Raw genomic sequence first — 12,726 nt, forward strand, 5'->3', positions numbered from 1 at the left:
AAATAAACCAGATACAAAATCCTTGGAAAATACACATTTAAAATAGTGCATGTAATCACTGTGAATTTGGGTCAAAATAGGTTATCACATGGTCTTGTAGCTGCATATATGAGCATGGCTATTGATCTTATGGGTATTGTCACTACTTCCTAGCCTTTATTTAATGGTATTTCCTTGTTTTGACTGATATTTACAGAGTAATAAGTACAACTTACCTAGGCGTAAATTCCATTTAATACATAGCACTTACTTCTCAATAAACATGCTTAGAATTTTCTTGAAAAAAAGAGAGGTGGGGAAAATCTCTTACTTCCAGGAAATAATATTGACTGATCATTTGCCATCCAAAAATGTATCGGATATTTAAACAGCATTTTTACTTTTGGAGAATATCACCAGAAATCTTTACACAAACACTTGTAAAATAAAGAAATTGATATTCCTCTGGAAAAAAGAAATCATATAACTCACTAGATGTAGAATTCAACCATAATGCATCAGCAGGTCTAGCTAGAATGGAAACAATTTGCTTTCTTTCATTACTCCCATTTGCAAGATGTTATAGCCATCCTTCAAGGAAGCAACTTTGTCCCTTTCTCCCTATACAAGTTGTACAACCTTATTCTGATGACAGCTATCTCCAGTCAAACCTTCTTAGAATATTGTTCAATTGACCAGTGAGTTTTAATAATCTTAGGAGTTTATCACACGTGAGGGATTTCTCTTAATTTCAAATGAAAAGAAAGTGGGGCCAGAATGCATTCACGTAGTCGCTAGTTTAGCGAAATTACGTGAATGCTCATTGCATTCGAACTGGCTCCCCATTGCCCAAAAATAGCTTGCCATTGCCCGAATTTGCATGTGGCAGTCTGTCACGCAATAACGTGAAACCCCATGATTGCGCTCGGACTGACTTCCCATTGCCTGAATTTGTGTGTGGTGATCTATCACACAATAACATTAAACAACATGATTGCATTCAGATTGCCATTGGATTATACTTCTAATTTCCCTTCTCTGATAAACTCCTCAGTCAGCACATGCATCTAAATCTAACATAACATTAGCAGAAGAAAACAGAGTATTTGTAGATTTTCAGTGTTTACTCACCAGGTGTGGCTGCATTTGATTCCCTCATTCCAGGTATACTAGAAGTAAATGTCCACTAGCACAGTGCCATTTGTTTTAGATGAATGACATAATTGGTTACTATACAGGCAAGTGTTTGTTTGTTTGTTTGTTTACTGTATGTATGTGCTGCTCTTCAGACAGATATATGTAACTGAACTTCTGTTCTCCCAGTTTACAATTGCAATTTCCAAGGTGACCATCATCCCCTTTCTATCTCTTCTAAGTAGATTTTAAATTGTACCAGACATTTAAACACATCCCTCAAAATGGCAACGAAACAAGTCTCAACATTTGCAAAACATTCCTTTATTAATAGAAATAAATTATTTTGTATAAAAATGTGCATGCGTCAACCATTGCATTTATCATTAGCACAACGCAGGGCTTCAATTCAGTCAGCCATCACAAGAAACAAACTTCATCTTCTTATACAAGTTGAACAAGTGTGGAACAGGAATGGAAATTTCTCACAATCACAAAAAAGTACTTACAAGTATAACATCAGACATGTTTTTTTTTAATTCAACAGCATTTTTTTTCACAAGCTAACATTTTGTTTTCCTTTTGTGATTCACCTTCTTTCATGAGTAAACAGTTCTGACATTTGACACGCAGTCATATAATATAATTCTGGGTCATTTCTCTTCCAACCCACCTGACCCTCCGGCTTTGGGCACATAGTTAATCTTTGTCCTTTTACAGTTTAGACTATTTTCTAGAGACATCTCATAGGCCGAGTTCTCATGATGTTATAGTCGTCATTGTTTTTGTTTTTTAAAGTTCGCATACTGCAAGTCTTCAGGTATGTTTGATTTCCCCACTCAATTTGCATGATTGCTGTAGCTGACATAAGTCGTCTTGGTAGAGGAAGCTGAAAAGCAAAAACAAATGCAGATCAGCTAACTGAATACAGAAAATCCCTTCTTATGGCTATGAAAAGAAATGGGTTTAAGAAGCTTAACAACCCTTCAAAATGTTTTGTGCTGGTGATATGCCCTCAGATTGTCTTCAAAAGAACTGAATAGAATTAGATATGGACATAAAGAGAAACTGCCAAGGGAGTTTTGATTGGATTTGTTTCTGCTGAAGTACTGGTTCAAATTGCTCCCAGTCCTTGGAACCAGAGAGGAATTTCTTCCAAGTTACTTTTGGGTGGTTTGTGTACTTTACCCTTAGGTTGATTCAGTAGCAGTATTTGATCTATACACATTCCCCAATTTATCAGCTCTCTTTTCATGTCCATTATTTGTTACATATGTATTTAGCTGTTTGCTCATGTGGCTCATAGTGGTAATTTAGCCTCAAATGTGCAGAAAGAATTGGGTTAAGTGAAAAGGAAAGGGTTTAAATCCAAAGGTTATGCTCATGTGTGTAAATTTTGGGATACTGTGGAAGGAGGTATTCAGTACCACCTTCTGCAATACATCCCCCAGCCTACAAAGCCTGTAAGATTATTTCTGTTCTCTTCTCCCAGCTGCAGAAGTGCACCCAAATGCTGCCCTCCATTTGTTGTCTTCTCCTTGCAATGTCTTATCTTTTCTTCTTCAACACATTCTGCCTTCCCTCGGGCATTAAATGGTGGTTGGGCATGATTTAGGACCACAGGCATTGACTTGCCCTGAGACAGAGGTTATCATAGTTGACTAAGGATGAGAAATAAATACAGTGCTCTGGACCACTAGACACACTATCACTATTTGTCTGGACTATGCAGCTTGATATACAGCCTTTAAGTCACTGCCAACCTATGGTGACCCTAAAAAAAAAAAAGGGGGGGGGAGAATCTCTAAATGTCATAATCTTCCTAACCTTCTGTTAGACCAGTGTATATACTTATTAATTGCAGGGTAATTGATTTCATTGATTACAAGGAGGGATCTATGTGTTCTTGCACACAGATCTCCCCTCTATGGGAATCAGTGGCTGGGAAGAGCTCTAAACTACCCCCCTGACTGGATGTGAGAATATGCTCCAGCATCTTCAAGCTGACGTTGTACAGCAAGTGGCAGCCACAGCCCAGCAGAGTACAATGGCATAGATAATTATCTCAATAGTAATTAATCATTACCATGGTCCTTGATTTACATTTTCAGTGTTGTAAGCTGACCATATGCTTTTTAAAATAAGAAAGTGGTGGGGCAGGAACAAATAAGTTTTCTTCACCTCCTTCATTCACTACATATTGTATACACAGTAATATTTTTTGCATACATAGAATATTCCATATTAGGTCCAAGCTTACATTTGAGTTTGTGAAAAAAATAAGATTCAAATTCTGCAGATGCTGTCTTTAAAGACCCCAGGGAACCAACCCATTGAAATGCAAATATAATTAGACTTTTTCCCCATTAGGACTCAGGGATGCACTATCATCAAAATAGCAACATGAAAGGAATTACTACACAATGAGTTATCATCATATATATATACAGGTAGATTCAGGTGGGCCTGGGGACCATTGCCAGAATCTAAGTATAGAGAACTCATCTGTATATATGCTGGGACCTATTTCTGTAAATCTAAGTAACAGCAGAATTTCTCTTTAGTTTGTATACCAAGGTTCAAGTAGTGCTAAAAAATTAAACTGACATAAACAGGCAAAGGTATCTCACTGGCTATTGGAAGATTTCCCTACTTTTCCTTTATCCTAGGAACAAAAATGTTCAATATACCCTATTTTATTTTAGTGATATGTTATCCTATAACAAAAAGTTGTCAAGGACACACACACAATAAAACAGATTAAAAAGAGAAAATAACAGGAAAATTATATTTTAAAAAAAATTGTAAAAAGTTGTTTTGAAGGCAAATAAAAAAAATTTCACACCCTTCCTTCAATAAAGCTGTCTTCCTTGGGGGAATTTAAGATACTAAAATGAGGTTGCCAGTGGTTTTGGCTTTTATTCTTTTTAGGTATCCTGGCAAATTCCTGATTCAAATATTTCAGTCAAAAATTCATTTTAGGTGGTCCACTATTTCTTTGACTAAGGACCAAAACAGATGGCCATGAAGGGGCAGCTTGATGCTACCACTTTGAACGCTGGATTGGGGCCACGGCAACTGCACTCCACACCCCAAACCCAGCTTTTTGCCAGCACAAAAGGAAGTGGCAAAATGCTGTTCCTTTTTGAACTGGCAAAAGCCAGCTCTTCCACCGCCACTGTGGCTTTGCAGCACTCCTGTGGCATGTGGCATATAAACACCATGACGCCAGAGCACTGCAAAGCTTCCTGCCATGTGGGTGGGCAGGCGGCATGATGATGACCTGGGGGAAATGTCAGAGCATGCAGTGACTAAATGCCACACTCTGACGTCACTCCCAAGCTGGTGCACAGGAGTGGTCTGTTTCTCAAACAGGATGGAAACGCTGTGGTCTTCCAGATATTGTTGGACTCCAGCTTTCATTATCTCTGGCCATTGTGTCTAGCACTGATGGAAGCTGGAATCCAAGAACATCTGAAGGTCTATAGGGACCCTTTCATACTACATTGTTTTGTTTTGTTTCATTTTTCCCCATCTTCCTCTTTGTACTAGATCCAAGATAGTGAGTATTAGTGCTATGATTACCCTTCAATTGCCAGGGCAATGTCCCATTGTGATTTGCATTTTAGGGAGAGGTATTTAGAATTCTCATCCAGTGAGTTCATGTGCTACACAAAACAACAAACCCCAGGATCCCATTGGGTGTTGCCATATCAGTTAAAGTGGAATCAAAGAGCTATAACAGTGTAGTGTAAAAGGGCACACAAAGATGTTGGTCCCTCAGCTTCTTCATTAAATATCATAAATGTCTGCGCACAAAGAGGCAGTTGGAGTAATACACATTTACAGTGTTAAAAAATTAAAATAAATGTATTTGAGAATTCTACAGAGTTGTCTAAAGAATGCAACTGGCTTTTGTTTCCATAAAATAAACGCAAACAGTATCCCTCTGTTATTTTCTGGGAGTTAACTGAAGGTCAATTTTGGTAGCCCCCAGAGTGATTTCACCATTTCGTGGATATGGCAGCTACCACCTGTCATTGGAGCACAGTACTAGGCTATTCTGCTTTAGTCATACCACACCTTGAGTACTGTGTCTAGTTTGGGGCACCACATTTTAAGAAAGATATCAGCAACAATGTTCAGAGGAGGTAGTAAAGGTAGTATTAGTATGTAGTAAAATCTCTGGAATCTAAGCCCTAGGAAGAATGGTTAAACAAGCTGCGTCTCTTTAGCCTGGGGAAGAAGAAACTGAGAGATGATACATTCGTAATCTTTAAATTATTTAGAGGATACTTCTGTGAAAAGACCAGAGCTAGAATCAATACATTCGAATTATAAGAAAGGGGGTTCCAACTAAATTTTAGAAAGATTTATACCAGTAAAAGCTGTTTGAAGTTTGAATGGAAGGTGATGGACTGTTTTCCATTGGTGTTTTTCAAGCAGACGTTTTCTGCATTGGCAGAGGCTGGACTAGACAACAGGGATGGAAAGAATATTTGAAAATATTTCTTTCAAAAGCTAAACATGATTTTTTTTGGTTTTTTTTAGTGTTGAGATACCCTGACAGGAAAAACCCTAGACCAGGAGAATCTTTAAGATTTGGAGCTTATTCTATGCAAAAAATGTATGTGGCTATTTTGTGCAAAAAAATCAATCAAACAAACAAAACAACAACAACAGCATTTTCTACATAGCGACATCATTGTCTGTGCAGGAATTAATATTTCTGCATTTAAATGTTAATTTCTATGCAGAAAATGCTGTAATCGGGGATTTATTTGGTGTAAAATATGCACATAGTTAATTTGCATACAAAACAGCATTTTTCTAGATAGAAATCACAGCCATTAATATTTCTACATTAGAATATTAATTTCCATGCAGAAATTTTCTATGCAAAACAACCACGTGTGAATGTTGTATAAAATAAGTCCCAAATTGTGAATTGCCTTTTTTTAAAAAAAGTATGCTTTTAGAAAACTTTCTCACAATGAAAACAAAATTGCCGAAATTACTCATTGCTTCCTTCAAGAAGAAACTTAATGAAGAAATGCATCCCTATTAAGTGACCCCTGGATTTTTTCCAGTTCTAAAATTCTATTATACCACTGAGATAATATATATGAGCTGCTTTGAATAAACAAATGCACCCTTATGTAGATACTATTTATTTTTAATTCCTGCTATACCCATATCAGAAAACAGATGTGAAAGCAATAGAGCTCTTCTTATGAAAAAGATTAATTTGGTGTTTGAGCCCCTGCTTGTGGATTGATTAGGAAGAAACAACACATGGAAAGGATTTTACTGCCAAATCTTGGCACACTAGGATAGAGAATCATTTGTGTCTCTCCCAAAGCCCAACTGCCTGTTGACTAGGAGAGTCTTCCCCACTGAGTCATTCATCTCCCCTTCAGAAAATAACCCAATTTAGGGCTCTCAATTGATTAAAGATATTTAGTTTAATTACCTGGTTTTGATTAATCATTTACATTGCAATGAAATTACATACCGAAAGTCTACAAGAAGCTTTAATGAAGATCCTGGAGGAATACAGTTTCTTGGAATCTAACATACTGTTTGGGAAACTACAGTCTGCTACTTGTTTCTAGATGGAAAACTCTTAGTATTATGTACTTCTTCATATTTTTCAAGAATATTAAAAATCCAAGTGACATGGATTTAAAATGACCTAATTCAAGTATGAGCCAGCATGTAAGCCCAGCGTTTTCTGATTCAGCAAGTCAATTACATATCAATTTCATATCCAACTTCGATCTTTTTTTAAAAAAATCTGGACAAATATTCATATTATCTCAGTAGGCTAAATTTTGTAAGCATTTTATCCAAATAAATAATAAAATATGAATTTGAATATGAATATTCAATATTCAGTATTCAAATATGAAGATGAAATAAACAAAAAAAGCGGTTGCCCGACTCGGCGGGCTGACCGCTTTGCCACTAGACGCAGCGAACGACTACAAGCCCCAGAGTGCTCTGGGGCTTGCCCCAGCTCCCTATTGGTGCGCGGGGCGAAAGGGAGGCCCTTCCGCCCCGCGACTCTCTAGGAGCTGGGCTCGGTGACCGGGAGTTCCGGTCCTCCAGGGCAGATGATTGGTTCAGCTGCCCTGGAGGAGGAGTCTCCTGGTCAGGTGGTACTGAGGGCGGTTAGGAGTCAAGCAGGAAGGGAGGAGGAGCTGAGCCTTCTCCCACCCACCCACCGCTTGGGTTTGGGTTTTTTTCACAACTTTGGGGCGGCAGCATAGGCCAGGATCTGCACGGTGTGGTACCAGGGCTACGGAGCTCTGGTTTGGGAGTCAGTCGGGACCCGGGGGCGAATAGGGCAGGCGTATGGCCATTGCGGGGGCCATAACGCGAGAGCGCCTCCCGGTGACTAGGGGCTTAGCGAATATGTAAACGCATGGCAGAGATGCGGTCATACGGTGGTCCTTAACCCCTAGGTCATCCCAATGCCTGGTGGGTGCCAGGTTGTGGTTAATCAGACAAACGTGGGGTTGTTTGATTTCGCAGATCCTGACCTCATGCTTTGTGCCAACCCTACCAATGGTTTGCTTAATAAAGTTGTGGCCTTTCCTCCAGCACGGTCTCCTGTGGTTATTCGGCAGCAGCATCTGAGGCAATATGAATTTGAGTATACATTTTAACATATGGTACCCATTGTATATATATTTTGGTATAAGGTAAAGGTACTGTATTCCCTGCTGACAAGGTTGTCAAGTCATGTCCAACTGTAGAAGGTGGTGCTCATCTCCATTACTAAGTCGAAGAGCCAGAATTGTCAGAGATTACTCTGTGATCATGTGGCCAGCATGACTTCACAGAATGCTATTTACCTTCCCACTAAAGTTGCATTTGCACACTTTCAAACTGCTAGGTTGGCAGAAGCTGGGACTGGTGATGGGAGCTCACCCTTCATGCAGCACCCAGCACCCAGTTCTTGAATTGACAACCTGACATTCTTAAAATCAACAGAGTCAGCATCTTGACCACTTGAGCCATTGCATCCCTGTGTATATTTTGGTATACGTCCCCCTACTTAAGTTGAGGTCTCTTGCAAAATTTTGAGAAATGCAAACCCCTAGATATACCTATGATCTGAGATACATATTAGTTCAAGAAATGCAAATTTGCACTAGGGCTTACAAAATACTGAGTTATCTCTATCCTACAGCAGGTGTTTATGTATATCCTTTTATCTAGTACTTCATATATGCAATAACACCTCCACACATACATAAAAACTTCCTCGTTGGTTGTTAGTGCATGACCCCTACTGGTATTAAGTGGCTAGGGAAGGCTGAGGGAGTCTGTCTGGGCAGCTTCTGGCTGCATTTCTGAAGTTAAACACATGAAAGTGACAGAACTTCATGCTCCACCAATCCAATTAAGAAACATGACCAATATATCTTAGGCTGGTATTAGCTGGTTCAACTAGGAATTGTCCTTTCTGCCAAGATGCTGAGTAATAGGTATGTAATTCTTCACCCATTGATTTATCAAAGGAAGCAACAAATAATTTTAGCAGTTTTCTTCCCACTGTGAAAAGCTCTTCACAAACCAGTTTTTGAAACCTATTCAGAATGCGGGACTTATTATGTGCAAAAATGACACATGGTTGTATTTTCTGCACAGAAAACAATATTTCCCAAGAAAGCAGTCATATGAAAATTTTGTGCAGAATAAGTTTTTAATATGAAGTGGTACAGTCCAGGCATGGTGATTAACAGATTTAAATCATTTGTCCCTCAGTAAAGAACATATATTTCAGTCTGTGTTGATGATTTCTTGATCAAATTTTTCAACTACATCATGATTATTAAAATTTGGAACCACACAGAAATTCCACACTCAGGAAAGTGTATCAGTTTAACCCTTTTGACAGATTTGATGAAAACATAGTGAAGCTTCATGCTTACTATTCCCACTTGCAGCCTCTGTACAGATGTCCCTCCATTTTCCCAGGGGAACGGTTCTGGACCTCATCTTGTGAAAATGGAAATTCACAAATATTCAAGCCCTATTGGCTTGAATGGTCATGAGCTCCTGCGTGTGGGTCTGTGCATGCGCTGCTCGCGCATGTGCCTTTTAAACCTTCCTCACTTGCTGGTCTGTGAAGGACTGAGATCGCAGACTCAAAGTCTACAAATATGGAGGGACAACTGTACAGTACTCCCTCCATTCTTGAATATCTGTGGGTACCAAACAGAGGGACTTAAAATGAGGCACACACCCACGGTGCACACCCACACCCCCCATGGGAGCACACTTCCATTCAAGCCAATAGGTCTTGAATATGCACATTTTTCATTTTCATGGGGGGGGGGAATAAAAGAAGGAGCATTTAAATCAGTCTATATATGTAGAACATTTTGCCATAACTAGGAAAACTACCCAGATCCCATAGGTGACAGTAATAGCAAGGAACCTAGTACTGAGCATGACAGATTTATAGTCCTCCAGATGCTACTGGATTACTGTCATACCAACCAGGCAATTTTGGCTCATGGTAAGCATTATGAGAGTTTCCATAGGTCTCCAAACTTTTCCTCTGTTCATGAATATGGAAATGGATTTAAAGATGGGGAAAAGAAGTTGGCCGGTATCCTGTTAAATATCATTGTCATTTCATTGTCAGCCAATGTACAAAATGTAAAATTGAATGTTACACAATGTTTGTATTCTCAGGAGGAGACCAGATATGTAAATACGTCTCTAGGACAATGAGCAATTAGAGCCACCCTAGTACAATGAGAATCATCAACACTATGGATCCTGTTGTAAAACAGGCACGGTGCAGAAAACTCAAATATATATCATCACAATTCACTAGAAGTTATGAATATCAGTATCAGAGACATAGCTATGTCATCATAAAGTTATGACATGTAGCCACTGATGGATAATCTTAGCCGTTATCTGCAAAAATTGAATGGAAAAAAATGTACATCCCTATACCAAAATGAAAGACATTAGGACAGCGCAGTGCTAGAAGGCTGACAGACTTGGGTTAAAGAATTTAATCACAGAATGGATAGCTGTGATTATATTATTATATCTCAACCTCAGATTGTCATTTGTCAAAATGCTGACTTTAATCCTTACAATGTAAGGCCATCAGAACAGCAATTCAATCTGTGTATTAACATATTATTGAAGGAAGCAGCTACAAGTGCAACTGAATCTACGGCTTCCAGTGCTTCTAATGGGCCTAAATTAACTGTACCCTGAAGAATTTGTGTGCCAAGTTTGCAAAGTCAATTGCATTCTTGTCAATTCCATTTCATGGTTTAAAAAAATAAAAATAAAAACCACTGACTACCAGTATGTTCAGCTTTCCTTTTCTCTCTTGATTTCATGAGCATCCTCTCAAGTATCATCCACAATTTACTATAATGAGCTTACTGCTTCTGTTTGGGGATTTGAAAGCCTCAGCAGCTGGTATCTTGGTTTTAAAGGCTGTGGGCAATTCACAGTTGAAATATGAATCACACTTGGCAAGCATAGGTGACCAGAGATGGTTGTAAATTTGGCACCATAAACTCAAGGAACTAACAGACTTTTAAAGATGAGCTTAGAATGATATAAAAAGGAACAAATCGGAACAAAATGATGTGCGGCTCTTTTATGAATGTGTATTTGGAAGTGACTTGTAAATTCAGCAGAGGATTACCTCTGAGCACATACTCCCATGAGTATTATTACTAGTATTGCCAAGCCTTTGAGGGGTGTTGTGTTCCTGAGCAAGATACCATCTGGAGGGCCCTAATGCCTAGTCCCCTCATCTTCCTCCTGCTTACCATGTCACTGATAGTAACAGGAGTCACAGTCATCTTAACTTTTTTGAACAGTGACTATGGCTATTTCTGCACTGCAGAAATAATGCAGTTTGCACTGCTTTAACTGCCATCACTCCATCATATGGAATCCTGGGATTTGCAATTTGATGTAGCACCACAGCTTTCTGGCAGAGAATGCTACATATCTCACAAAACTACAAATCCCAGAATCCTATAGCATTGAGACATGGTAGTTAAAAAAATTATTTCTGCAGTGCAGACACAGCCTATGATGGCTCTTGAGGAATCAAGCTCCAAGCAATCATGCCTGCCACCTTAGTTTTCTCCATGGCTCTCCTATTTCTTTTCCTATCTTCTAATTTTTGGTACCATCTCACTCAATAGTGGTCCACAGCAGCCCTTTTATACATACCCGCCTTCCAAAAAAAAAAAAAAAAAATCCGTAAAAATGGGATACTGCACATCTTCAAACACAGTGTAGGGTTTCCTGTGTAAATGCTATTCAGGTGTCACATCTTGCTCAGGTCCTAAACAGAAAGTTCATAAATGTGAAAGTAAATCTCTGGGTTTTGTAAAAATGGATGGGTGCCCACTTCCAACTTTGCCTGATGAAGATTTCTGGGATTGTTTTGATAAAGATATTGTCCAGCAGGGAATTTTACTCGTGGACCAACATGGTTAAATTTGGAGTTTTTTGTTTGCTTGCTTGTTTGTTTGTTTGTTTTTTAATTTGACAACTCTGGGTTTGGGAAATTAAAAAGCAGGATTTGGCTCCACCAAAGCACATTAATTTTGCAAAACATTTTTCTTTAAAAGAGAGAGAGAAAGAGAGAGAGAAAAAGAAAAGAAGTTGCCACAGTTTGAATGCCTTATGGCCTATGGTGGTCCTAGATGTGGCCTTTGTGGCCTTTCCCTTGTGGCATCACTCTCTTCAATCACAGAAGTGATAACATTGGGATTAAGTTATTATTTTTGTTTGTTTCACTGCTTGCTTGTGTCAAGTCTGTGAAATAAATCCCTTCTGAAGCTATTCCAGCTGATTCATAGCAGTAGACCAATTTCACCTACCCATGCCTGTCATGATAAGGAGGACAAAGTGTGGGCAAAGATCTGACAGTTGTGTAGTGTTGTAGAAGTATTCCATTTAGTGCAGCTCCAGTAGAAGTCAGCTTTGCATGCCCCACACCTTTTCCTATAATGGAAGGTTGAGGGGAAGCAAAACACTGAGTAACCCACTGGTGCAGATTTGTCAGGGCCTAGCTTTGCCTATCCCGCACTTTCCCTGATTGGAGAGGACAGAAGGTAGATGGAGCACTGGGTGTATCCACACTGCACAGTAATAGACATTTGATCCCACTTTTACTGGGATTGTAATTTGGTGATGGACATGGAAAGCCCAAGTGCTATTGCTCATGGGGTGCTCAGAATTATCAGCCAGAGTGCTGAAGTGCTTCATCAAACTAGAAAATGCCAGTATTCCGTAGGATGAAACCAGTTAAAGTGATCTTGAACTCCTATAATTGTGCAATTTAATTATAGCCATAGATAGATCTGCAAATCCTCACTGTACTCTCTGAACACTGATGGGTTAAAACAGTTGGGATCTTACTGTAGTGGGAGAGGGGACAGGACCTGGCAAAAGTGGGAAGGAGAACCCACCAAACACCAAAATATATTATCGGGTGGGCTTTTTATATATTTTTTATTAATCTATGATACTTTATTACTCTATTATTGTATTTCTGTTTTCCTGACTGCATTTTCTTTATTTCCCTGTGTAGACTTTCCC

The 12,726-nt window shown here is 39.0% G+C and overlaps 1 protein-coding gene across 4 annotated transcripts in view; it reads right to left on the bottom strand.

Annotated features, from left to right (window-relative positions):
- Positions 1–1,444: 1,444 nt before the first annotated feature.
- The window catches only part of LOC149312325 (metabotropic glutamate receptor 8), a 627,813-nt gene continuing 616,531 nt past the window's right edge, over positions 1,445–12,726 (bottom strand). For 3 of the 4 annotated variants that reach the window (XM_089524400.1, XM_089524401.1, XM_089524399.1), the window contains exon 11: positions 1,445–2,002. Coding sequence is in view for 1 of the 4 variants with exons in the window: in XM_089524401.1 (XP_089380527.1) it covers positions 1,953–2,002 (50 nt within the window). In the remaining 3 variants the exon portion in view is untranslated. Of the gene's footprint in view, positions 2,003–11,379; positions 11,465–12,726 lie in introns of those variants that run through there. The other variant, XM_089524402.1, reaches the window with a different exon arrangement.

Source organism: Sceloporus occidentalis, unplaced genomic scaffold (genome assembly GCF_023333645.1).
Source record: "Sceloporus occidentalis isolate IW3139 unplaced genomic scaffold, rSceOcc1.0.p SCAF_5, whole genome shotgun sequence".
Lineage (NCBI taxonomy): Eukaryota > Metazoa > Chordata > Lepidosauria > Squamata > Phrynosomatidae > Sceloporus > Sceloporus occidentalis.